The 25,426-nt window shown below is 32.4% G+C and overlaps 3 protein-coding genes across 3 annotated transcripts in view; all 3 read right to left on the minus strand.

Annotated features, from left to right (window-relative positions):
- Positions 1 to 3,179: 3,179 nt before the first annotated feature.
- LOC140435488 (translocon-associated protein subunit delta-like) lies at positions 3,180 to 3,754 on the minus strand. The gene has a single exon (XM_072524221.1). The coding sequence runs from the start codon at positions 3,726 to 3,728 to the stop codon at positions 3,234 to 3,236; it is 495 nt and encodes a 164-aa protein (XP_072380322.1). The 5' UTR covers positions 3,729 to 3,754; the 3' UTR covers positions 3,180 to 3,233.
- Positions 3,755 to 4,942: 1,188 nt separating this feature from the next.
- LOC140436449 (trypsin-2-like) overlaps positions 4,943 to 25,426 on the minus strand; it is a 29,838-nt gene continuing 9,354 nt past the window's right edge. The window contains exons 3-5 of the mRNA XM_072525279.1: positions 9,348 to 9,575; positions 6,869 to 7,115; positions 4,943 to 5,139 (exon numbers count right to left, since the gene is read on the minus strand). Of these exons, the coding sequence (XP_072381380.1) occupies positions 4,993 to 5,139; positions 6,869 to 7,115; positions 9,348 to 9,575 (622 nt within the window). The 3' untranslated portion in view covers positions 4,943 to 4,992. The remainder of the gene's footprint in view (positions 5,140 to 6,868; positions 7,116 to 9,347; positions 9,576 to 25,426) is intronic.
- LOC140436448 (uncharacterized) lies at positions 20,618 to 22,325 on the minus strand. The gene has a single exon (XM_072525278.1). It carries the CDS (start codon positions 22,243 to 22,245, stop codon positions 21,307 to 21,309), a length of 939 nt encoding a protein of 312 aa, XP_072381379.1. The 5' UTR covers positions 22,246 to 22,325; the 3' UTR covers positions 20,618 to 21,306.

Below are 25,426 nucleotides of genomic sequence, written 5' to 3' on the forward strand. Positions count from 1 at the left end.
AACAAATAAAGAAAGTATAAATATAACTAATTAATGAAAATAACAAGGACACGGAAGAAATTAATGCAAAAATGAGATGGCAATAAATGCGTTTAACAAAATGAAAAAGGTGGAGCTTGTCTCAAAATATATCATCTTGGCTTTCTCGTCTTTAAAGGATTAGTGATATTATTGCCATTATTAATTAATAAACAGTTTTAAATTTCAATTTCGTTAATACTAATTTATAGAGAAACATAGGGAAATATAATAGATTCTACTATCATTTTAGATACTGTCAAACTAACAACAGATGACATCTTGAACACTTCTTGATTAGATATCGAAAGTATTGTATACGCTGAACTGGTATTGAAGTGGAGATTTCAATAAAGGTACAATATACAAGGTGTTTTATTTAAAAAAACCAAAGTGACTAGTGTCAGAAATTTCGAAAAATATCAGAAAATGGTAAATTTGGCAACATTGTAAGCATCAAATTTGAAATCTACATATTACAGAATAGTCGTATTCCGGTTTTTGTACAATTCGGACCTTCCATTTAAGACACAATTAGGCGTTTCCAGACTTTTGGTTTACTCTGTACAATTACTTGAATTTATTTAAGTTGCTCCACTCTGTATAGTGAGGTTAAAAAAATAAACAGGTTTCTTTATACACAGAAGATGGTAGAAAGATTATGAATAGATCAACGAGCACATTGTGAGGTACCTAATACTCACTAGGGTCCAAGGAAAACTGTAGTAACTCAAATTTTCCACTTTATGAGTTACGACAGCAAAAACAATAAAACATGATCTCTCTTCCCCAGAAAAGAATCGTATGCCAGTAAATATATTTATGCAACATTTATGCAATATTTATGAAAAAGTGGGATTTAGTGCTCATCATGTGAGACAGGTTGCCAAAAAACAAGTAAGTATTAGTGCAGAACAACGGTCTTGAAGAAATTACTCTCGAAAATATTACTTCTACATTCGCAATGAAAAACAAGGTGTTTGCAAAACTATGTTCATGGAAACCTTTAACGTTTCAAAAACTTGGATCACTACAGCATTAAGAAAACTGAAAGATGGTGGATCATTAGAGGAAGATAAACGTGGAAAACACACGAACAGACCACATAAACTATTACCACAACTTATAGACAACGTAAAAAATCACATAAATCAGTATCCTGTAGTCCCTTCCTATTATACGCGTAAGAATGCGACGTAGATGTACCTTGAAGAAGGGCTAAATATCCAGAAAATGTACCGATTGTACGAGTATTGTAAACAAAATAACATCACTACAGTTGCCATGTCACGCCAGTATAGAGATATTTTCAATGAACAGTTCAATATTGGCTTCTTTAAACCAAAAAAGAGCCAGTGTACCTTTTGTTCTGGCTAGAGATACTGAAAAAGCAAAATTGCTCGAAACCTTTGAGTCCCATATGAAAAAAAAAGAAGTTATCAGAAACTTAAAAGACATAAGCAAACAGCTTGCACTAAATGATAAGAGCTTTTGTGTGGCTTGCTTTCACCTTCAAAAGGTTTTAGCTACCCCTTTGTCTAACGTAAGTGATTTTTACTACAAAAGCAAATACTCTACATATAACTTTACAGTTTATGTTGTTGGCAATAATCAGGGTTACTGCTATATCTGACATAAAAGAGGTAAAAATAAAATTGCCAGTTGCCTATTTTTAGATCTCAAGGCAAAACATAGTATTAAAACGATAATATTCTACTCAGAAAACTGTGGGGGATAAAATAAGAATCGATTTGTGTTTTCGATGTTTGCTTTTGCTGCTGCACATTGATATTGTTCACAGATTTCTGGAAAAAGGCCACACTCAGAAGAAAGGTGACATGCACGCTGTTATCGAAAATGCAAATAAAAGGCAATCGGTTGCATATGTGCCAGAACAGTGAGTCACATTAATCAGAATGGATAAAATTACAGGAAGAGTTTATGATATTACGAAAATGTCCCAAGATAATTTTTACAACTGACTGATACCAAGAATTGGAAAGTTGACAACGAAAAAAATCAGTAAAAATTAGCAAAATACGAGAAATAAAATTTTCGCGTGAACACCAAAATTCTATAATGTTTAAATACGAATTCGATGATGGTTTAAAAAGTTGTGACATAAAATTAAATCGAAAATAAAGAGGACGGCCTTCCACTATCATCAAATTTCCACCGAAACTGTATAATGCACCATTACCAATTGAAGAAAAAAAGCTAAAAGGATTACTGTGGCTGTGTAATACCGGCAAATTACCCACAACGTACCATGGATTATATAAAAATCTTAAACGTGAATCAGTTGAGACCGAAGAACAGTCAGAGGAGGAAAATTGAATTAAAATACAAAACTACAAATTAGATCAGTAACTTCTTCAAAATGTATTATATATAAAAAAGTTAAGAAGCAAATAATTCTGGTATTTATTACTTTAAAAATATCTCCATCGGAAACTCAGTAACTCAGTCACTTATGACCATTTCTGTCTTAAATATGTTTTACTCCTTCGTTGGACCAGTCGAACTATAATAGCCGTCTATGCTGCAGTAGGAAAAGTTGGCGAATTAAAATCCTTTTTCGAAGATCTACAAGATGTAATAAATAAAAGAGATTACCTTACATTAATCGCAGACTTTAATACCAGAATTGGCAATATACTAATACAAATTATTGAAAATAGAAACAAGGAAAAATCCAGCTAAAAGAATTAAAGAAAATTGATACAGGGTAACTGAAACAAGCTCTACAAAACGTAGAAAAGTAACAGAATTAATTGGCTTCAACGTTGAAATAATCGACGATGAAAGAAAACATGACATTCTGAAAGGACAGATTGACTATTGATATTGATGGGGTATTTGCATTACAATAGGTAATAAAAACCGCCGGCGGAATTCAATCAAGAAACACATTGGCTTCCTACACTTCAAAAACGCATTTGATAAAATAAATAGATACACTACTACTAAAAAGAAACTACTACTACTAAAATAGAAAAGAAAGAACTAGCAAACATCAAACGAAAACATATAAACACTATTAGTAATACCTATCATAATAACGGGAAACTATCAAGACGAGTTTGCTATGATTTAAAAAAATGCAAAAGAGTATTCAGAAAACAATGACAGTATTATTTGCTGAATTTGAATGAAAGCAATTTCAAGATTACATTTTTATTGTAAAATTCATATAAAATCGTTTATATTTGTAATTAATTTAAAAGTTTAGTTCTAAAATGAATAGCAATATAAGCCACCACGATTGAAAATACTGCTGCTAAAAGTTCACAAGATATCCAAGGTCCCCCGTATACACCAGTGTGGTTAATGTTTATTATAGTAAACACTGGAACATGAGCAAACGTTTCACCAGCTCGTACTGCCTTTTTTAAAGCAATGTATCCAGTTTCGTTATAAATTTTTATAGCAATATTGCCCGTTTTTGCGGTTTTCACATCTTCAGTCCAACTAATTTGGTATTTGTTGGGTCCAACGGAGGCCACCGGTGACAAACCTTCACCTAATAAAGCGTATAAATGTCCAGGTTCGCCGTCTTTACATTTTACAAAGAAATTAGAAATGTAAGCCACGTGTTTTAAAATTGTTCCATCTTGAGTAGTATAAGGTGTTGATATTACTTGTGGACTATCACAGTGTTGTCCATTTATTGCGACAATAAGTAAATTTAAGAATAATAGCAACATCATATAGGTTAACAGTTCACTATAATTTGAATGTTAACCGCGATCAATATTTGAGCTTGACGCATGATGCGCAGACGAATACAGCGCAGATACAATTATTTAGGCAATTTTTGATAGAATATAAGAAACACACGAATGATCTTTAAATTTAGTTTTGCCTTTATTTTGGATATTTGGATAGCGACTGTGATAACATCAGCTGACACCATTCGCTTGTTTTTTTTAATAAAAACCTATATTTTTCTGTCAAAATTAAATAGGTAATTAAATATCCGTCTATTTCCTGATATTTTGTATCCCACATCTCATTTTTAGGTGATTTGTTTCTTTTTTTATTATGTTAGTATTTTATGAATTTTATTAATGTGTGTCCTCCAGTTTTGAAAATTTTGGCTGATATGTTATCAATACCTGGACACAGAATAATAAACAATCAGAATGTCCACTCTGCTTGAAAAAATAAGTACGCGCATCTCGTTCGCGCAGACGGAATCCGTTGTTTTAAACGGAACCAGTGCTGTTCAGTGACATTTTATCTGGTGTGCATAGAAAAATTAACCCGGTTTAATTTATTTACGGCAACTATAGACATAATATGCACTATTTTATTCGTACTTTTAGTTGAAGAATAGATTAAATTATTTCAAATGTACTAAATTATTAATCTCCAAAAAATTTAAATTACAGTTCTGCCGTAGCTTGTCACAAATTTCTCAATTCGAGTCTATGTTTCCGTTTAAAATATGGCGATGGCGTGCTGACAAACTTCAAAGGCGGCATCTGAGAGTGGGCATTCTGATTGTTATTTATTCTGTGCCTGGAGCTTTAATATTCTTCAGTGCTTTAATGGCATCCACTATTTTCGTATACACCCCCAAAAAAATTATTAGGGTTTCTTGTTCAGATATCTTAGTTTTAGATTTTAATGTCTAAAAATATTGAAAACGTAAAGTAAGCATGAAAAGACTGTATCAAATTATGGTTCAGTTGATGAACGTTAATGCAATAGGTAGAATTTTCTCTCATAGTCTGAATCTACTATCATAAGGTTATCATCATCATTAACCTGTATGCATCCACTGCTGGGCTTGTTCTCTAGGCTGATAGAAGTCTAATTTAGCGTCCATTCTTTTTTTGATAATTTTTGTGAAAGGTTAATAGTAAAGGTTATAGTTAAGGTTATAGTTAATGTTAATACTATATAGTTAAACATAACACACATTAAAAAAAGAATTTTATTTTATTCACCAAATTTGTTTTAACTATTTTAAATCCCAGAATTTTGGTGTATATAATCCCGAAGAGCAGGTACATTTACGTATATTCCAGGATAACCGGGCGTAGCACAATTGAATCCCCAGGACACCACACCATAAAGGGTTCCATTGATTACGAAAGGGCCACCGGAATCGCCCTGAAATTGAACATATAAGTTATAATTGAGTATATGGTTAGAAATTGCTAAAAATTATTAGAAATTATTCTTAAATAGTTTATAAAGGTATTTTGTCAAAATGTAATCTTACTATAATTACTAATATTATGGCAGGTAAAAATATGCGATAAATTATATCATCATCATTATTCAGCCTGTTGCATCCAGTATTGAACATAATCCTTCGTCAAAAGTAGTTACACCCTTCTGCTCTAAAAAGTTTTATTTTAAAATCCTTTATAAAAGGTATATAACTAAAAGACCCTTTCGGGCTACATCACAGAACGTTTTCGGACTAAAAAGTCCACCATCCATGTATTATTACCAGATATACATCGGCCAAGCCACTAAATATCTGAGTAAAAACCCTTAAAAAGTTACAAAGTTTGTTGTGTGTTACATTCTTATTAAAAATGTGTTGTGATGTTATTTAAGTATTTAACAGATACCCTGCATGGCAACTTAAGACTCCCAATAGGGGTTGTTGCTGACTCTCAGACCTTATCCGAATGGATTCTAGATGGCAACAGTCGTCTCCATTCTATAAAATAGTTTCTAATCATTCTAGTCATTATTTGTATTTAGGTTTTTGTATATTTTTTATTTTTTATTTAATCTTTGTAAAAGCATCTTTCATTTATTGTTTTTGTGAATTTTACAATATTTTTCAGTTTTAAATATAAAATATTCTTTCCAAATTGTTTAATATTGCAAAGCCACTGTACAGCTGTTTTTATTGTGTACTAACTCAGGTATTTCTAGCTAATATGAAGGGTACAGGGAAAAAAGGAGGTATGCCAAATGACGGGCGAAAATGAGATAATTAGACCATATAGTGGCACAAACTGAATACTATTTCATGTAAAAAATTCAGATTGATGAAAGAGGTTAATCAGAACGTAACACATATTTTTATGTTTGTTATGCAGAGTAAAAAAGGAGACATGTCCGAGCGCTACAGGGAAAAAAGGAGGGATGTCAATGTAACCGATCCCGACGAAGAGGTTAATACGTTTAGTTTGTACGTGGTTCAGAGGTATTTAGAGATATGTATGTTTGTTTACTGAACCTGAAAGGAGAGTTATCAAGTTGTAAATGAGAAGAGACTGGACTCTATCCAAATAACTTTTCCTGTTAGGGGACATTCCTACCTTGAATGTGACAAAAATTTTGGACTTGTCTATGTCTATCAAAAATCAAAGACCGAACTTTTTCAAGACTGGACAGAAGTGTATAAAACGATAGACTAAAACCATCACCGTTCCATGTTGAAGAAAGTCCTTAAGAGTATTTTCGAAAGTGGACTGAATATTTACGCAAGCATTATAAAAATAAATGCCCTTTCCCATCCGCGTAGTAAAAGCTGTTAGAGATCATCCTCGTTTTTTGTACTACAGAACAACATTCAATGGAACTTGGGAGACAATGTTAATGACAAGACAACTCAATGTTAATGACAAGACTATAATCTTTGTGCCGTTTTGAAGTATTAAAATCGCTTTATTTCAGAATGTGTTATTTCTGAGATACCTCCTTTTTTCCTTGTACCCTTCATATATTTACTGATATCAGTATCTAACATTGTAAGCAGCTGTTCGCTCTGTTCTGTATTTTGCAAAAGTTGCTCAAGATATTCCTTGTTAGTGTCGTGGTAAATTTGTTATAATTATTTTACAATCTTTTATTATTTCATTAAATCATTACTAACCTGACAGGAATCTCTTCCGCCTTCTTTGAACCCGGCACAAAACATTCGTGGGGTTAATGGAACACTAATATATCTCGACTGACACCATTCGATCGGTAGTACTGGCAGTTCAATCACTCTAAGTGTATCTGACATATCAGGGAAATTATTAGAAATGGCACCCCAACCGGTAACAGTACCTACCCAACCCACGGTTGGCCGTTCGTTTCCTTTTGGTAGTTTTGCAGGTTGAATTGATGACGATAAGCTTAAAGAAAAACAATTAATTATTAATACTAATAGTTTTTTAAAAACAACATTATTAAAAGGCGTAAATAGTAAAACAACAATATGTTAGCTCAGGGAAATGAAAATTTATTTTTTTCTTCTTTTGTTATTTTAACTATACTTTTCTGTATAGAATTAACGTTTTATTTCAACTGCAAATTTATTCCATTTTAAAATTTTTACGTGTTTATTAATCAATAAGTGCATAAAAAACTTTTACCATAGCTCATTTTAAAGGTTTTTCAATCAACTAACTGATTTTTTTCATTTTTGACAAAATATATAGTTTTAACATTAAAAATTTGGATGAATTTCCATAACTTTTGTTATTCCAGCTGTATGGAATCTAAAATAAATGTTAGGTAGAAGTTACAGCGACTGCCCTGATAAAACACTGTTGTATTGAGTATTTGACAACTCATATATACAGAGTATGATAATATAAAACTGAAATTGTCATGTACAGTAGGTAACAAGAGAAATTAAAAAAAAAAACAACCAAAGGTCTGGAGGAAAAAGACAAAAACGCTGTCTAGACTTGTTTGACTTAACATTAAAACTGAAAACATTAATATTATCTGTCAAATGAATCAATAACATCGTAAAATTCTTAAGATAAAAAATAAGTCATGTTTTTTTAGCTGATCAAAATACATTCTTCCTTTTTCTGAACAAAATTTTTTTAAAACTTGAAGATCTTTGTATTTTGCCATTGGAATGGGCAGTGACTGAGTATAGGATCGAGAAGGAAAAACGAATTCTTTTCCAGTATACGGTGGTTGGTAATGACAGCAGAAACCATTGTTCCATTGTAGGTGTCTCTGAAATAAATTAGTCTGCGATGTTTCTTTGAAATGATTAATTCTCTTATTGGTCTAGTTTTAAAAGGTGCTTTTGTAGCATACATAGATGCAAGAAAAGTGTCGCAGCTACGCACCAAGTAGTTATCAACCACTTCTACTTTATAAGTCGCTGGTTTTTGACAACCCAATCGTAACACTGCTTCCCAATCTTCTGGGGTTTCTACTGCACTTTTTTGGTTAACTATACCAAAATATTTATCCGTCTCCATGTAGGAGTGACCTCTTATAGGAAAAGTCACTAAAATAGAGTCAAATCTGTTTATTTTATGGACTAAATAATGTATAAACCAGAATACCGTCCAATTTTTATTTTGGCCTCCACACGAATCACAGAAAATCACTAAGTTACGAACTTCAGGAGGAAGCTGGACTGTCACAATTGATCACACACGTATTGCAGACTTGCACTATTACGTCGGCCGATTCCGTATGAACGAAAATATTGCTCAACAAGAAACACGTTCGTCTTTGTATTTCAAACCATTTTTAACAATTAGGCCTAAATAATTAATTGTTTAAGGATTACTTGACAGGTCTATACTAGTTAATTTGAATATGACAGCGCGCACAAAGAGACATCTATGTTTCAGTTGTGTTTATTTTGGGCAATACTGTACCTACTTCTTTATGTGAACTGTCACCAATGTGCGAAGTGCGAAGAGTACCAAACAACCCTTTCCGTGAAACATATTATATTAACTGGGTGTAAACTATACAGACGAATGTTGAGGATTCTATGGGTACAAAGAGTTACTAATGTTGAGGTACTTCGCGTCGCATGTGTAAACAAAAAGAATTACTAAAAATAATCAAAGAGAGGAAAATGCAATATTTGGGTCATGTGTTTAGAGGCGAAAGATACGAATTACTTCAAGTTATACTGGAAGGAAAAGTACATGGCAAAAGATCAGTAGGAAGACGCCAGAACTCGTGGCTGTAAGACCTGAGGAGATGGTTCGACCACTCATCCGCAGAGATCTTTCGCGCAGCAGTTTCCAAAACTACTATTGCCATTTGGATCGCCAACCTTAGAAAGGAGACGGCGCCATGAGAAGAAGAAACGATACGACATATATTCAAATCAATGTATATAAAGGAAGCCTTAGGCGAAAACATAAATGTTCAAAAAACAAGAGGTTATTTTGAAGACACTGGTTTATATAAGTTGTTATAACATTATTTGTATTCTATTTTATGTCAATAATAACCCCTGTGTTTGCAGCGAACAAATAAATAAAAAAACATAGATACTTTGTGCATAAATATCAAATTTAGTTAGTCAGTTTTGTTTATTTTTAGGGTGCAGAAGTAGCGACATATAAGACATTGTCTGTATCTCTGTATATTACTTAAAAGGCTTGTTGAGTTTAAGAATAGCCAAGTCGTAATCCTCGTTTTCCGACTTGTGCATTGGATGTAATATAGCTGTTTTAACGGGTATTATTACGCCGCCATCATAAAGTTTGGTCGATCCACCTTTCACTGTGTAGGAACCAGACATTTGAATACAATGAGCTGCTGTAATTGCGACGTTATTGTCTATCAGAGTTGCTCCACATATATGTATATTCCGGAATCTGAAACGAAATTTGAAATTACTACTTTCAAACGAATTATGATTTAAAGATGATAAAAGAATTTATCAGTTATATTAGGATTACGGTGTAATTTTGTTTATAAATACAGTTATTTAATATTTAAAAGCTTTAAGCTATTTTTATTCAACAAATTCAAACGAAATACTATTAATATCAGATTTAAGTCTATCCCATATTTTAATCTATAAAAAAATCGTTTGTATATCACCAGTAAAATTGTTCACTTCTATGCCACCTACTTATTTATTACTCACACAAGCTCAAACGGTTAGTTCTTTTGAGTCCTTTGATCTGAGGTAGGTTTTTTTATTTAGAAAATACAGCCGCATGCACCATAATGGTTATTAGCGGCGATTTCGGAATACAAAATTAAATTCTCTTGTGTCCAATTCGTAATCGAGTTATCAACAGCTGTTCTTTTCTCTTACTAGTTGATGGTTACCAAGATGTAACGTCATTTTTAATTTGCTTAGTGACGTTTGAGAAGATTGCTATTCGTTTTTCCACTTGCATAAAACTCGATTCTTAATGAAAGCTTTTGTATTACTCGCGGTATTTTCGCGGTATATCAGCACATACAGCAATTTTACTCGCGCATTGGTCAGCTCTTTCGTTGCCTGTTGCCTGTAATGCCAATGTGGGATGGTATTCATATAAATCTGAATCGTCTAGTTTTCTTGAGCCTGCATGCGTTTGAGTTTTATAAGTTTCTTAAGGGAACCTTTGGGATAGATCTGTTTAAGGGTTTCAAGGGCGCTAGTGAGTGACTTAAGAATGTTATTAGAATTGATATGTAGTATAGCTTTGAACACCGTGTAAAACTCAGCGGAGGAAATCGTGAAGTAGGTTGGGAGACGAAATTGATATGTATCGCTTGGGGTAACGAATGCAGCTCTGTCCCTCTAGAATGCATATGTAAACATTTTATAACAATACTCCTATCGCTGACTGAGAATTAAATTTAAATTATGCTTGATCTCTGCATTACTATGAATATGTTTGTCAAATTGGGTTAGGCCAGTATTTATATTTGACTATTAATTATCCAAGGTGGGAGTTTTGTAATATTGTTTGGAAACGTATCTGGGAATTGGATGTCAAGCCATCTCACCGTACTCGCTCGTAGTAAGATTTATATTTGATACTATTGGTTTAAAGAGATTTACATATTTATTAGTGAATGTGTTATTAAATAGAGGTGTGTTTATATTTGAAACTATAGGAGTAGCATGTGATAGTGTTAAGGAAATTCGACGATGATATAATGAAGGCTCTCCTCTTTCACACTATAAACTTTCTACAGGTGATGTTTGAAATGTTATAAGTAGACTTCGGCAAATATGCATATTGTGCATATTTTATGCAAATATTTCATATTTTGGCATATTTGTATAAAAGTTTGCATAAAGTGCATAAAAGTTCAGATTTTTATACTGTATTTGAAAATTTTTAAACATGCCAATTTATTTCAATTCTTGTATAAAATTTTGTAGTCATTTTAATCAAGAAATGATCTAAGTACGTAATCTCTACAGGTACAAAACATTTACAATTTCAAAGAAGATCAATTTAAGTAGCCCTCAACATTCTTAGAAAGTCTCGGTCACTGAGGCATTCAGTTATTGGATAATCGCTAAGGGTTCGCTCATTTGCATTTTATGATCTAATCCCCAAATCTAGCTACAATTTATTGTATCTTAACAGCAGGTAAACGGCTAATAGTTTTGTTCCTAATTTAGTGATTTTCCAAAATCTCCCAGTTTATTGAATTAGGTACCTAAACATTTCTAATTTGATGCTCAGATTTGTAAATCATTTTTGTTTTGATATTCAAAGCGTAAACACTCGTTGTGCGTAACAAAAAGGAAGATTGTGATTTTATAATGCCTAAAACAACCAGTGCTTCAACTTGGATTAAACCTTATAAAGAGCTGTCTATGGATATGGGAAAAATCTACTGTTCAGTCTGTGGCAAAATTGTAAGTATCTAATATTTTCTATTAAATATCTAATATTTCATACATACAGGGTGTTTCCAAATGACACTTACAACGTTTGACTGTAGATACTTCTCGAAAAATTGAACAAAATGGTATAGTTAATGAGGGGTCAAACTTATTTACTTTTCGAGATACAGGGTGTTAAAATTAAAAAAAATTAAATTCTTTTAGTTAATAACAACAATAACTTTAAAACCAATAAACGTATTTACTTGAAATTTAGTACTCGTAGGTTGTTTTTAAATGAAAAATAGCTTCCTTTAGTGAGAAAAAATTGTCCATGGTACAATACAATGGTGTGTATTTAGAAAAATTTTTCACCTTTACTTTTTTTTATGAAGTCAGCTATTCTAAAACACAATTATTTTTATTGTAATTGAATTAACAAAAAAAAAAACTTTTGTTGAATTTTAAAATAAGTTATATGATGTACTAATGGTTAGTAACAAAAACTAATTTGTGGATTAATACTGCATTTAAAACACTTAGCGAGTGTTTTTTTTTCCAAACCAGTTATTTGATTAACCAAAAACACCTTGTATATTTTTATATTTTAAAGGTTGGGTTAAAATAAAGGTTTTTATTTTTATTTATAGATAGCATGTGAGAAGAAATTTCAGATACACCAACATGTGAGAACTGCTTCACACATTGCAAAAAAAGGAAAAATAGGAGGAAAACATCAAACTTCAATGGCTAAATGTTTCCAATCTACTTCAAAAAAAATTAGATGAGCAAGAAACTTTTAATGAAGACTTGTGTCGCGCATTAGTGTCTGCAAACATACCGCTTTCAAAATTAGCAAATGTAAATTTTAGTTCGTTTCTAAAAAAATATTGCAAACTTAATGTTCCAAGTGATCGGTCTCTAAGAAGAAATAATGTGAACGGGCTATACTCGTCGGTGTTAATTAATATTAAGGAAGAAATTGCAGATAATTATTTTTACATATCTGTAGACGAAACCACTGATTCCTCAGGAAAGTATATTGCTCATTTATTGATTGGTGTTCTTAAAGAAGATACCTTACCAAAATCTCATCTTATTTCATGCCAGCAACTTGAGAAAACAAATGCTTTAACAATTTTGCGTTTTATACAAGAAACATTAGCAACTTTTTTTCTTCCGACAACTATTCCTTCTAATAAATTACTGCTTATTTTATCGGATGCTGCTCCTTATATGGTGAAAGCAGGACAAAATTTAAAAATATTTTTCCCAGATTTAATACATGTTACTTGTGTAGCGCATGGATTAAACAGAGTTGCAGAGGAAATACGAAAAAAGTTTCCTCTTGTAAATACCATGATATCCAGTGTCAAAAAAGTATTTCTTAAATCTCCTATAAGAATTCAACTTTATAAAGAAATGCTACCTAACATTCCTCTTCCACCACAACCTATTTTAACGCGATGGGGAACATGGTTAGAAGCAGCTAATTTTTATGCAGATCATTTTGTTAAAATAAAGAACATAATTGATACGTTAACAGATGAAAGTTCCCAATCTCTTTTGGATTCTAAACAAACTTTTCAGAGTAACTTGCTTCAACAAGAACTTTCATTTATAAAATCAAATTTTAGTTTTGTTCAAAAAACAATTACTCAGTTAGAATCACCAAAACTGTCATTGTTCGAAAGTACAGCATTAATAAAAGAATTTGCGTCATGTTGTCGGAACGTTAGAGGTAATATTGGAAAAGATATTTTAAAAAAATTTGAAGCTACTATGGAAAAAAATAAAGGTTACCATATTCTTTCTGAAGTAGTCAGTGTTCTAGCTGGAAATATTTCGGAAACAATTAATTTAGAACCAAATGTTTTGGTTAGTTTGAAAAATGCTCCCGTTACATCAGTTGATGTTGAACGAAGTTTTTCCATATATAAATATATGTACTCAGACAGAAGCCACAAGTTTTTGTTAGAAAATTTTGAACACCACTTGGTCATTTATTGTTACCATAATTCTAAATAAGTTTATTCATACTTAAAAATGATGTAGTTACTTAAAATAAATGTAAATCTTAATGAATAGTAGGAAATATTTAGTTATGTACACTTTTTTTTTTAAATAAAATTGTTACTATTTTACGATTTTTTTATTTATTTGTATGCATATTTTGTAAAATATTTGCATATTTTCGGGTAAAGACGTGCATATTTATGCGCATATTTTCTACATTTTTATTTGCATATTTGCCGAAGTCTAGTTATAAGTGCTGTGTTGTGTAGAATTTAGCTGTTTTAACAACATGGGAGATGCAAAGGCGTAAGTAATTGATCTATAATCAATTTTTGATCTAATTAAAGTACTGTAGATTGTTAGCAGGGTAAAGCAATCAGAGCCCCAGTAAGAATTTGACAATGTTCTCATTAGATTAAGTTTCTTATTACTTGTCAATACTAACTGCCTTGTAACGATGTTCTGATCGTTTAACAGTTCGAACCGTGGGAGTGTCAATATTTGCGCATCCACTTCTACAACGAGACGACGAAGTGGGATTCGGAACGGCTATTTAAGGCGTGTGAGTAGCGGAATTAGACAGTCTTGTAGCTAGCGCTCTAGGCTCCCTGACTCGCCGGTGTAGTGAACCTGCGAGCCAACCCGGACAGAGGGATTTCCTTATTGAGGATCGTATTCTGTCCTTAACCAAGCGGAACCCATCGGTATTGTGCATTGAACATTACCGTGTGTCTGCACAGCCGAATATTTTATTTGCGAGTGCGTTCGGAGCTCCCGCTGAATTGAAGCGGAAGCGAGCATAAGTCTGCGTATGATCGACTTCACCTATTTCATTTCTTTATGAGTAATAATTAATTTCTTTTCTTTTATAGACGTTCGCCGGGGAGTTCATTCATCGCGGGACGCAGACGGAGACGTAGAATTCACTTCATTTTTATTCATTGTATATGCGGCGTAGAATTCATTTTATTTTATTTATTGTATATACGCTAAATTAATAGATTTATTTTTTAGTTCAACCTGTGTTTTACTGAGTCTGTCGCCCCGAAAGAGCTACCCGTCACAGCCTAATGTATTCTTTTCAAGTAAACTGTTTGATAAACTACATATCTAAGAATTTCACATATAATTTGAAGGATAGCGATGTGTTAAAAATTTTGAAATTGGGATTATTTGTAAAGTTCTTCTTAGAGAACACCATACCTACGATTTTGTAACCTAAAATTAAAAACCTGTATCGAGAGACCACTCTGAGTTTTTGTAAAAACTTGAAAAAAAAAAGTCATTTGCATCTAAACGTGTTTTTAAAGGTTTTTGTTTAAATGTCTTTAATGGCGATTAAGAAGAATGTAGGGCTAATAATTGAGCCTTGAGGGTCCCATTTTCTCCCTCCTATTTTTCGGAATAGTACCTAGTTGTTATGATCTATTTTCTAGAAAGCTCTTAATAAAATAAAAGCAATGTCCACGAATATTCCATGACTACTTTTTTAAGATATATCTCCAACATTGTATCGAATGCTTTTCTTAAGTCAAAATATACTTCGATACAATGTTGTTTTGATGCCAGTGATTCGTGAATATCACTTTCCAGGTCGAATATGTTGTCTATCAGAGATCTGTTTTGTCAAAATCCATTTTGTTCGTTTATAAGTAAATTTAAATTTTCTAGATGCCAAATCAGCCTTGACTTGATAATTTTTTATAGATCTTTCCAGATCTTAGTCAGTTCCACTGACTAACAGTGGAACTGTTAATGCTAGAAACATATTGGGCCCAACTGGTTTTTTTGGTTGGTTTATTAAACATTGAGCTCCAACCTTCATTTTTTTGTAGTTAATTTTATTTTCGAGCGTTTTATGCTTTTGAAATCTATTAAAAGCTGTTCTGATGGTACGTACGGCTTCTTTACACTCCAAATTCCACCAAGGCTTAGGAACATAATTTTTGATGGGCTTTGTTTTTTCTGATGAAGAGCTTTTAAACTATTAAAAGCACTCACCAAAGAATCATTTATAATATCGTTCATTACAAGATTTTCCAAAGCCCTTTTTATATCATTTTTAAAATTGACCCACTTAGCAGCATTTATATTCCATTTGGGCAAGGCTGACCTGAGAGATTTTAAATGATAATATAGGTCAATACGATAAGGATACTCGAGAAGATTCCAAGAGAGACGTGGAGCTAGACCTCGATCGCACAAACTTAAATCTATCACGGAGGATTCTCCAGTGCAGATGGTCAATCTTGTAGGTGACCCATCATCTAGGAAATTTATTTGAAGATCATGCATTACCTTTTCTAGAAGTTTTTCTCTGTCGATGAGTCATTGTAGACCTAAGTCGGAATCTGCTGTTGATCTGTACGCCATTCATCTTGACTCCGTCCTTAGAGCCTTTTTAGATAGGAAATCGGAATATACATTTAACAGTAGGGGTGATAAAACACTTCCCTATCTGACCCCTCTTCTAGTTTCATTTGTGCGAATGAGGAACCCTCGATCCTTGTTCTGCCGTTTTGGTTCAAGTACAAGTTTTTCAGCAGCTAAAAATATTTGGATGCCTAAATCCTTGTTCTGTCACCATCACACCATAGATTTTTATATACAGAACAAATAAATATATATAAAACAGTTTTTTGTAAATTTTATTTATTGAATTTATAATTAAATTGTATTTATTTATTACAATATATACATACATTTTAATTACTATAATACCTACATAATATTACATTTTTGCTTATTGAACTAATGTCTTTATTACATTGAATTGTAGAAAATAATAATGAACGAAGAAATATAAATCATCAAAAGCGTTAACACAGGAAGAGGATACAGAATGGGAAACAAAGAAATAAAAATACTATGTTACGCAGACGACGCAATATTGATAGCCCAAGATGAAGATAGTCTGCAAAGACTGGTCCACAGATTTAACACAAGAGCAAAAGAATTTAATATGACAATCTCATCTCTGAAAACTAAAACAATAGTAGTCAGCAAAGAACCAACCAGATGTAAAATAGAAATTGATGGCATCAGTATTGAACAAGTAATGGAAATAAAATATCTGGGAATTACACTGTCTAGCTATGGAGACCTGGACAAAGAAGTGAGAGATCAATTACATAAAGCAAATAGACCGGCAGGATGCATTAACAGGAAACATTAACACTGAGATGAAGTCAAGAATTTATAAAGCCAATGTAAGACCAATAATGGCATATGCCTCAGAAACAAGACCCGATACAGCCACAACGCAAAGGTTACTGGAAACGGCAGAGATGAGAGTACTGAGGAGAATTACAGGAAATACGCTGGCTGAGAGATTGAAAGAGAAGTGAAGACATTAGAAGAAAATTTAACATACAATGTATAAATGAATGGACACAAAATAGAAAAAAACAATGGAATAACCACATAAGCAGAATGGAGAAGACCCGTGTTGTCAAAATAGCAAGAGATTAGTCACCAATCGGCAGAAGAAGTATCGGACGACCGCGCAAAAGATGGAGTGACAACCGTTCATAGAAGTATTAATCCGCCAATGAACAAACAGAATTGCTTATAAAGAGGAAGAAGAAATATAAATTCTCAAAGCTTATACAATCGAAAAACCTAACAAGGATATCAAAAGCCAAATCTATACATCCATTGTCAGACTTTTTATTAACATTTAGATGCAAAGCATTGATAATGGCCAAAGCAAATGAATAAAAACAGTGATTTGAAAGAAACATTTTCGGATCTCACCCCACAAGAACAAATATAGGAATAAAAGAACTTTATAACGATAATGTCCAGGAGAATTAATTGCAACGACCTAAGATGGGCAGAACATGTATATAGACTTGAAAACAAATAACAAGTAGTTTAAAAGGAGGTTCCCACAATAAAAAATTCACTTAGGCGCCACAGAATCCGACGGAGAGATCTCTAATAACATTGGAATACAAATTAATGGAAGGCAGCCAATTGGAAAATGGGCACGAATGTTTGTAGCGGTGAAGAAGCAGTGAGAAAGAGAGGAAAACGGAAACCGTGAAGGAGATTGTAGTGGTAGTGTTCGCTTTTCAAATCACAGCTCGACCATTATAACAAAATGTTGTAGTAGTTTTGTGTAATGGTAACGCCGTACCATTGTGTATTTAGCCCTATTGAGCATATTATGTGGCATCGAGGCAAAGTAAAGGTGAGGGCGGAAAATAGTTCTCCTATCCTGAGTACTACTGCCATACAGTTAATTAAAACTATTATTAATAATATGTCGATAGAAAGCTTAAAAAATGTAGAAGTTGAAGTTTCGATTTCCAATTCAGAAATTTCTGAATTAACTGCTCATGAAAATAAGAAACCCCATGAGCTTCATGGCGACAATAACAAAGCTATTGAGATATCACCTGATGATCAAATTCATTATGAAGGCCAAAAGGAACTGACAAAGATATTGGTGCGTGTCTAACTAATAAGATAAAAACCTAAAAATGGTTGGAAAAGAAAGTTTCCAGGAAAAATCGTGAACAAAGAAAAAAAAATATATGTAAATGATATGTTGACCAACGTGCAAAATTACAAAAAGGGAAGAAATTTCTCCAGTATTTATGCAAATGTAATTGTTTTGTCAGAATAGGTGAAGAACATCTTAAGCAAGATTGTCTTAATTGGTACAGTTGTTAAAGAAGTAGAAATTAAATGAAAATCGGTGAACAACTTAAAAGAAGAGAAGCAGAATTTATCAAGTTTGTTGTGTGGTGGTTTGCAAGATTTTTTCATGCTGCCTTTCAGGATTTCAAGCTGTAATATCTGAGATATGCGGAGCATATGCAAGAGATCATCAAATCATCATTACCACTGGCTCGACAACCCTTTTTGAGTCTTGGCCTGTTCCAGGATTCGTCTCTGTTCTGGTCTATTTGGTGCTATTGTTCTTCAGTTTTATTTTTAAGGTTGTTATATAATTTTCTCTTTGTTTTATGTATCTAAGCTTCAGTATTCTTCTTATTCTCCTTTAATTCTTTTCACATGTCCCATCCAATGCAGCCATCCTATTTTAATCAATGTTATGATATCCATATCCTGGTATATTTTGTATAGTTCAAAGGTGGCTAATAATCTTCCTTCGCTTTTACAGAGTGTCCAGGTTTCAAAACCATATGTGAGTACCAGTCTGATTAAGGTTTTGTATATTTGGTACCTTGTTTTTCTGGCGACAATATCTGATCTTAGTTGTCTAATTATTAAGTCATGGTAATATTTATTGTCATTAAATATTCACCTCTTCACATCCTCTGCAACATTGTTCTAGGGATCCTAGTTTTTTACACCTTCAATATTGTATTCTCCTATTGTTAGATTTTGTAGCTGCGTTATTTCTGCATTTTTACTTACATGCATTGTTTAGGCTTGATTAATTTTAAGGCCACTATTTTGCGCAGCTCATTTTGTTTGATTGAATGTCTTTATCACTTCTCTTCTTGACCTGACATTATTTTGTATGCTGCGTTCAACAGCGCGATTCCACAGTAGTTTCCACATTCTAACTGGTCTCCTTTTTTGTGTAATGGTACAATATTGCCGCCATTACATTCCGCTGGTAACTGCTTATTCAACCGTATCTTTGTTATCAGGTCATGTATTGTTTTTAGTAATGCGTCTCCCCTTCCTTCAGTAGCTACGATGCTATTTGATCCGATCATAAGAAAAGTGACGAAAAACATGTTCAGCAAGTCATCAAACATAATAAATAAAAAAATTCTGGAAGTTAATCTCGCATCAGAAGTGTTATTATAAGATATAGACAATCTAGTATCTCTTTCTAGTTAAAGACATTTTAGGGTAAATTTAATTTAAAGCATAAAAGCTGAAAAAGGACACAAGCAGTTATTCTTGAGCAATGACAGTTGTTTGCTTGTTTGGCATGAAATTTTTCAGATTCATACATAGACATTGTTGTTTGTTGACATTGTGATCAAAAAAGAGGTTTAATTCTTTGTAAGTAGGTATACTTAAAAAACCCTTAGAAGGGCTACATTAAAATAACAAACGTTTTCGGAATAATAATTCCATCATCAGGTTAAAAGCAGGTTAACATGTCTGAGCCACCAAAATATTAGGGTAAAACCCTTTACAGAAGTTAAAGTTGCCAAAAAATGTACATATTGTTGTTAAAAATGAAGGATGTTTAAGATTTTATTAGATTTAACTTCAGGCAACATATAACCATGCCTCACGTGAGTACCAGCGTCCGGAGGGTAGACCTCTTCAAACGGACTTGCCAGCTGAAATAACAATGAAATACCTGTTTTCAGGTCACAACTTTTTGCTAAATTTAGTCTGTCCTTAAATTACAACAGGTATATACCACACAAATGAAAAAAGATAACAAATGAAATAGTTTTACATCAAATGAAAAAGAGCACAGAAATAAAAAAAACCATAAAAAATGGAAAGTTATAATATTTCAGCCATGTAATGAGACATCCAAAGAGGTATAACCTTCTATGCCTCATAATACAGGACAAGAGGAAGAAGAGGCCCAAGCCAGAGAAGAAAATTCCTGGCTCTGAAATCTCAGAGAGTGGTATTAAGAGAAATCCGCTAATTTATTTCAAGTTGCCGTAAACAAAATTATTATTGCCAATATGATCACCAACATTGGATAATAGGATAGGGTACTAAAAGAAGAAGATATATCACAGAAGACCATGTGGTAGCTATAATATGTGTATAAGTAACTAAATAACTTATTTTATTTTCCAAAATAGTTTATTAACTTTTCAATTTCCGCTTCGGAAATTGTTCTCAAAATACAAACAGTAGTAAATTAAAAAAAATTGTTTTTTTGTTACTGCAATGGGGTATAATTAACCTTCTCTGATAACTTGTTAAACAATCTTTAAATGATTTACTATGGAATCACTAATAGGAGAATTTTACTGTTATCATGGCATGTGTTTGTCTTTTTAAAGACGAATTACATGCTATGCCCAACACCGAAAGGTACAAATGGGTCTACTGATTAAGTAAAGTATTACATGCTATGATTTTTTTCTGATGGATATTCTCAAGTTAAAGTTGATTTCATGTAATTGAATAAACTATCTTACAAGTAAAGTCGTCCCAGGAATGCAACTCAACAAAAATGGCAATATCATTTTAAAGTTATCTACTTTAAAATGTATAATGTATGTCTGAATTGTCAATATAAATGAGTCAGATAAAATTAGAAGAATTTTTCACCAAGTAACAAAAAAACAAATTTAATTTACTAATGTTTGTATTTTGGGAACGAATGTACAGTTGCTGTAACTTTCTGACTAGGGTCTGGTGTAAGATTTTAGGTCGCGCAAGTACCCCTAACATGACAACGATCAATTACGTAGCCGGGACCAACGGCTTTACGTGCCCTCCGGAGCATGGTGGTGGATCAGTTAAATTAGAAATTGAAAAATTTGTCTGTGCCAGCAATAGAACCTGAGTGCTCTAGTTTGTTAATCCAGTAACTTTGCCTGTGAGCTATGGTTGTGATAGTCAATAATTATGATAAACTGAATAAAACACCTACCTCTTACATCTAAACATCTCAGTAAGTCTGAAAAAAATCAATATCATCCTCAATTTATGAAAAATCTTAAACTTTGATATGGTTGTCTGAAATATTAGGTTTTGGGGGCTGTTCTAATAATGAATAACACAGTCTAATTAATAGTAAAATTCAATGCACAGTAAAATTAATATAGTTTAACCTAAGCTTTACGAGCAAGTGCATAGTATGATTCTCTAGTTTCGGCTGTCAGTGTCCTCCATAAACTTCCCAAACGAACAGATATTCTTTTATAATCTTCTTCTGGATGCTCAATTATTAATTTCTTCCTCCAATCCTTGCAAAATAATATAAATGGGTTAGGTCGTTCAGTTTTACTCTTTTCATTAACATTTGAATCATTTTGCTTATGTTTAATTGGCATAGAATTTTCGTTTTCATTATTTTTGTAGTTATCCTCATGAAAACTTCTAATCATACCTTGTACATGAGTATAAATTGTTGGTTTTTTTATCAATTGCGTCTGACTACTTGTCTTATCATTTAACAATTCTTTATTATCATCTATGACTATAATTGGCTTTTCTATATTTTTTGGTTCGGAAGACTCTACTTTTATTTTCTTTTGTGTTGGTTCATTTGTAGGCTCATCCAAACTAAGTGGCCTAGGCTTTTTAATGGGCGTCAATGTTGGATGTGTGTTTAAAATTGTATATTTCACTGGTTTATTTACATGTGTATTTGAGGAATTCTCTTGCCCTCTCATTTTAACAGCTGATAAACCTTTGACTCGAAACATTTCACCTAACGCTAATACAGCATGTAAATCTTCATCCACTACTTTTACTTCTCCGTGATAAATAAATTCAATTATCTTCTTTAAATGTGAAAATGAGATATCCGAGAACTTGATAATAGGATGATGAACTTCACTTATATTTGTAAATACATTCATAAAAAAATCACTGCAAGCCGCCAATACTATTTTATGGGCTTTGATTGGCTGTTCTTCACACATAAGTGTTACATCTACAAGTTGTCCTTCATGTTTCAAATCAGAAAATATCTGCACCATGTTCTGAAGAAAATTGTTCCAGCGCAGGTGATATTGCTCTCCTTTGGAATTTTTCGAGGAACTCATTCTATAAGTCACTAAAACCACTATCAGCTGAAAAAATACAAATTATGACGTCTGAGAACTTTACAAACAAAATTTAGGGTTAAGTTGTCCATGTCTTCTTGTTCTGTTTATGTGCTATATTGTCAATGTCAATATAAATTAAGTTTTGTGGTCTGGAACTCAAAATGTTTGTCCCTAGTGATAGGCATAATCGAACTAATCTAAGAATCGAATAACGAGTGTTCGAGTGATATTAATAATCGAGTTATCATTAGAATTATGCATATGCATCACTCGTATGCTATAAATAAACATTGCATGGTCATTTTTTATATTTTTAATACTGTTTTTATTATTGTCCAATATTAAATCAATTTGATCCTGTTTCATATTTTTTATTTACAGATGTTTTATTTTTAATTGAAATTGAAGTCCTCCAATATTCCTGTTCCTTTCTAATGTGTAGTTGCGCGGAATGCGTGAATACATAATCCGAATGTTTCATTCTGTCTACGTCTCGATATAAATTTTATTATCGTTAACCTTGATCGTTACTCGTCTAACACCTCGCTCGCTTCCCATTCGAATAACTGGATTTTCCGAATACAATATGCGAGTGATCTTGTTCAAGTTCTCGAGATATCTTGAGTTATTTCAATAATCGAATGGTCGATTATTTTTAATTCGAATTATCCCAACACTTTTGTCCAAAGAATAAGAATTTGATTTGATGAGTAGAAAAAACGTCTTACAATTTTTGCGGACGTAGGGATTAATTTTTTATTCTTTTTATTTATTACTAACGAAATTTACATTGTAGTGATAACTTCAAATATCGCAAAATTATGATTTTATAAACAAAGGTTTAAAAGGTACTTATTATAAATGTGGAATTTCAAAATTTGCCATTTTCAATGAACACTTAATAATTACGTTATAACTTAAAAATATGTTAACAGTATTTTATTTCAAACTAGAATTATAAAAAAAGCAATTCGCTAAATGTATGTATTCTGTAATGTCAGTGTGATAGGAAATGTGTTCTAACAACTAATAATTACTTTTTTGTTGGCTTGAATTATTGGTGGTTTTTCCATATATGCAGTGGTAGTTCGAAAGGCACTATTATTTTTTAACATTTAGTTACTATCATCTCTTACTATAATTGACTCCTCCATAGGGATTGGATTGGATTCGCAAGACTCTACTTTCATTTTCTTTTGTGTTGGTTCATTTATCTGATCATCTAAACTAGGTGGCCTATGCTCTTTAATGGGCTTCAATGCTGAAGATACATTTAAAATTGTATATTTCACAGGTTTATTTACGTGATTATTTGAGGAATTCTCTTGATCTTTCATTTTAAGAGCTGACAAACCTTTGACTCCAAACATTTCACCTAACAATAAGACAGCAGGTAAATCTTTATCAAGAACTTTTACTTCTCCTTCATAAATAAATTTAATCATCTTCTTTAAATGTGAAAATGAGATATCAGAGAACTTGATAATAGGATGAACTTCACTTATATTTTTAAACAAGTTCATAAAAAAGTCACTGCAAGCCGCCAACACTATTTTATGGGCTTTAATTTCCTGTTCTTCACACATAAGTGTCACATCTACAAGTTGTCCTTCATGTTTTAAATCAGAAAATATCTGCACCATGTTGAGAAAATGTTTGACTCCAAACATTTCACCTAACAATAAGACAGCAGGTAAATCTTTATCAAGAACTTTTACTTCTCCTTCATAAATAAATTTAATCATCTTCTTTAAATGTGAAAATGAGATATCAGAGAACTTGATAATAGGATGAACTTCACTTATATTTTTAAACAAGTTCATAAAAAAGTCACTGCAAGCCGCCAACACTATTTTATGGGCTTTAATTTCCTGTTCTTCACACATAAGTGTCACATCTACAAGTTGTCCTTCATGTTTTAAATCAGAAAATATCTGCACCATGTTGAGAAGAAAATCCTTCCAGCGCAATGTAAAGTGATATCGCTTTTCTGTGGAAATATTTGGTAAACCCATTTTATAAATGATAAACAACACTAAAAAAATATAACTTTACTCTGGGAACTGAGAACTTTACAAACAAATGAAATTTATGGTTAAGTTGTCAATTGTCAATTACACACAATTGTTAAGTAAAAAGAACTCAACAGTTTTTACGCAGGTAATAAAATGCAGATGGCATGGTGAACATTCAAAATACGTATGGATTCACTTAATGTACAGTTGATGTCAGTGCCGTAGCAAATATGTTTTAACAAGAGTTTAATTATTATTTCTTTTTGCTTGGACCATTGGTCATCTTTTATTATAATTTGACTCTCCAAAATCTGTATATTTTCAATATTGATATAATTATTATTTTCTAAAGAATGCTTAAACAAGGTTGTAATATTTGGTTTTTATGCTATTTTTACTGCAGTACCTACTTCGTTTATGTAGATACTGATGCGTCTGTTCGATGTATTGTTGCTTTATAAAATAAATTTTAAGACTTATAATTCAATCATAGACATATAATCATCGAGCAAAAAGACAAAAGAGGGAATCTAATCGTTATGAAAAGGCGACCAAAAAAGTGGCCTCTGATGGCGGACATATCCGGAAATGCGAATGCGCCAAATTTAAATTTTCCGACACTTATTAACAGTAGCTATAAAATAGTTTTCAGAATGTGTCTTAGACGAGAAAATTTTAATTAAATATTAACGATAACAGTCTAAAATGTGAAACAATTGTTAAAAAACTTCAATATAAATAAGATTTCATGTGACAGTTGGGACAAATAATAACATAACCCAACTAAATTTGATTTCTTAAACAAGGAAAGACTCTCTTTCCTTGTTTAATTTGGCCTCTCAAGATGGCACTTCCTGTCTAACAATATTTTTGCCCCCACTACCTTTACATTCCCTCTTTTGTCTTTTTGCTCGATGCATATAATACATGTCTTTATCATGGGCCCAAATGACAAAGGTGTCATCAACCTACCGTAACCAGCAGGTGGGTTTGAGATTTAATGAGGACAGGTCTGTTGTTTCGAAATGTTCCGTGTAGATATCAGCTATTACGGAAGAGAGGGGGAATCCCATTGGGGCACCTTTGATTTGACGATAGATTGATTTTGGAACGAAAAGTATGTATAAGACATGCTGTGTTTTATAAGAGATAATGTGTCTTGG

The sequence above is a fragment of the Diabrotica undecimpunctata genome, chromosome 3 (assembly GCF_040954645.1).
Source record: "Diabrotica undecimpunctata isolate CICGRU chromosome 3, icDiaUnde3, whole genome shotgun sequence".
In the NCBI taxonomy this organism is placed as follows: Eukaryota; Metazoa; Arthropoda; class Insecta; order Coleoptera; family Chrysomelidae; genus Diabrotica; species Diabrotica undecimpunctata.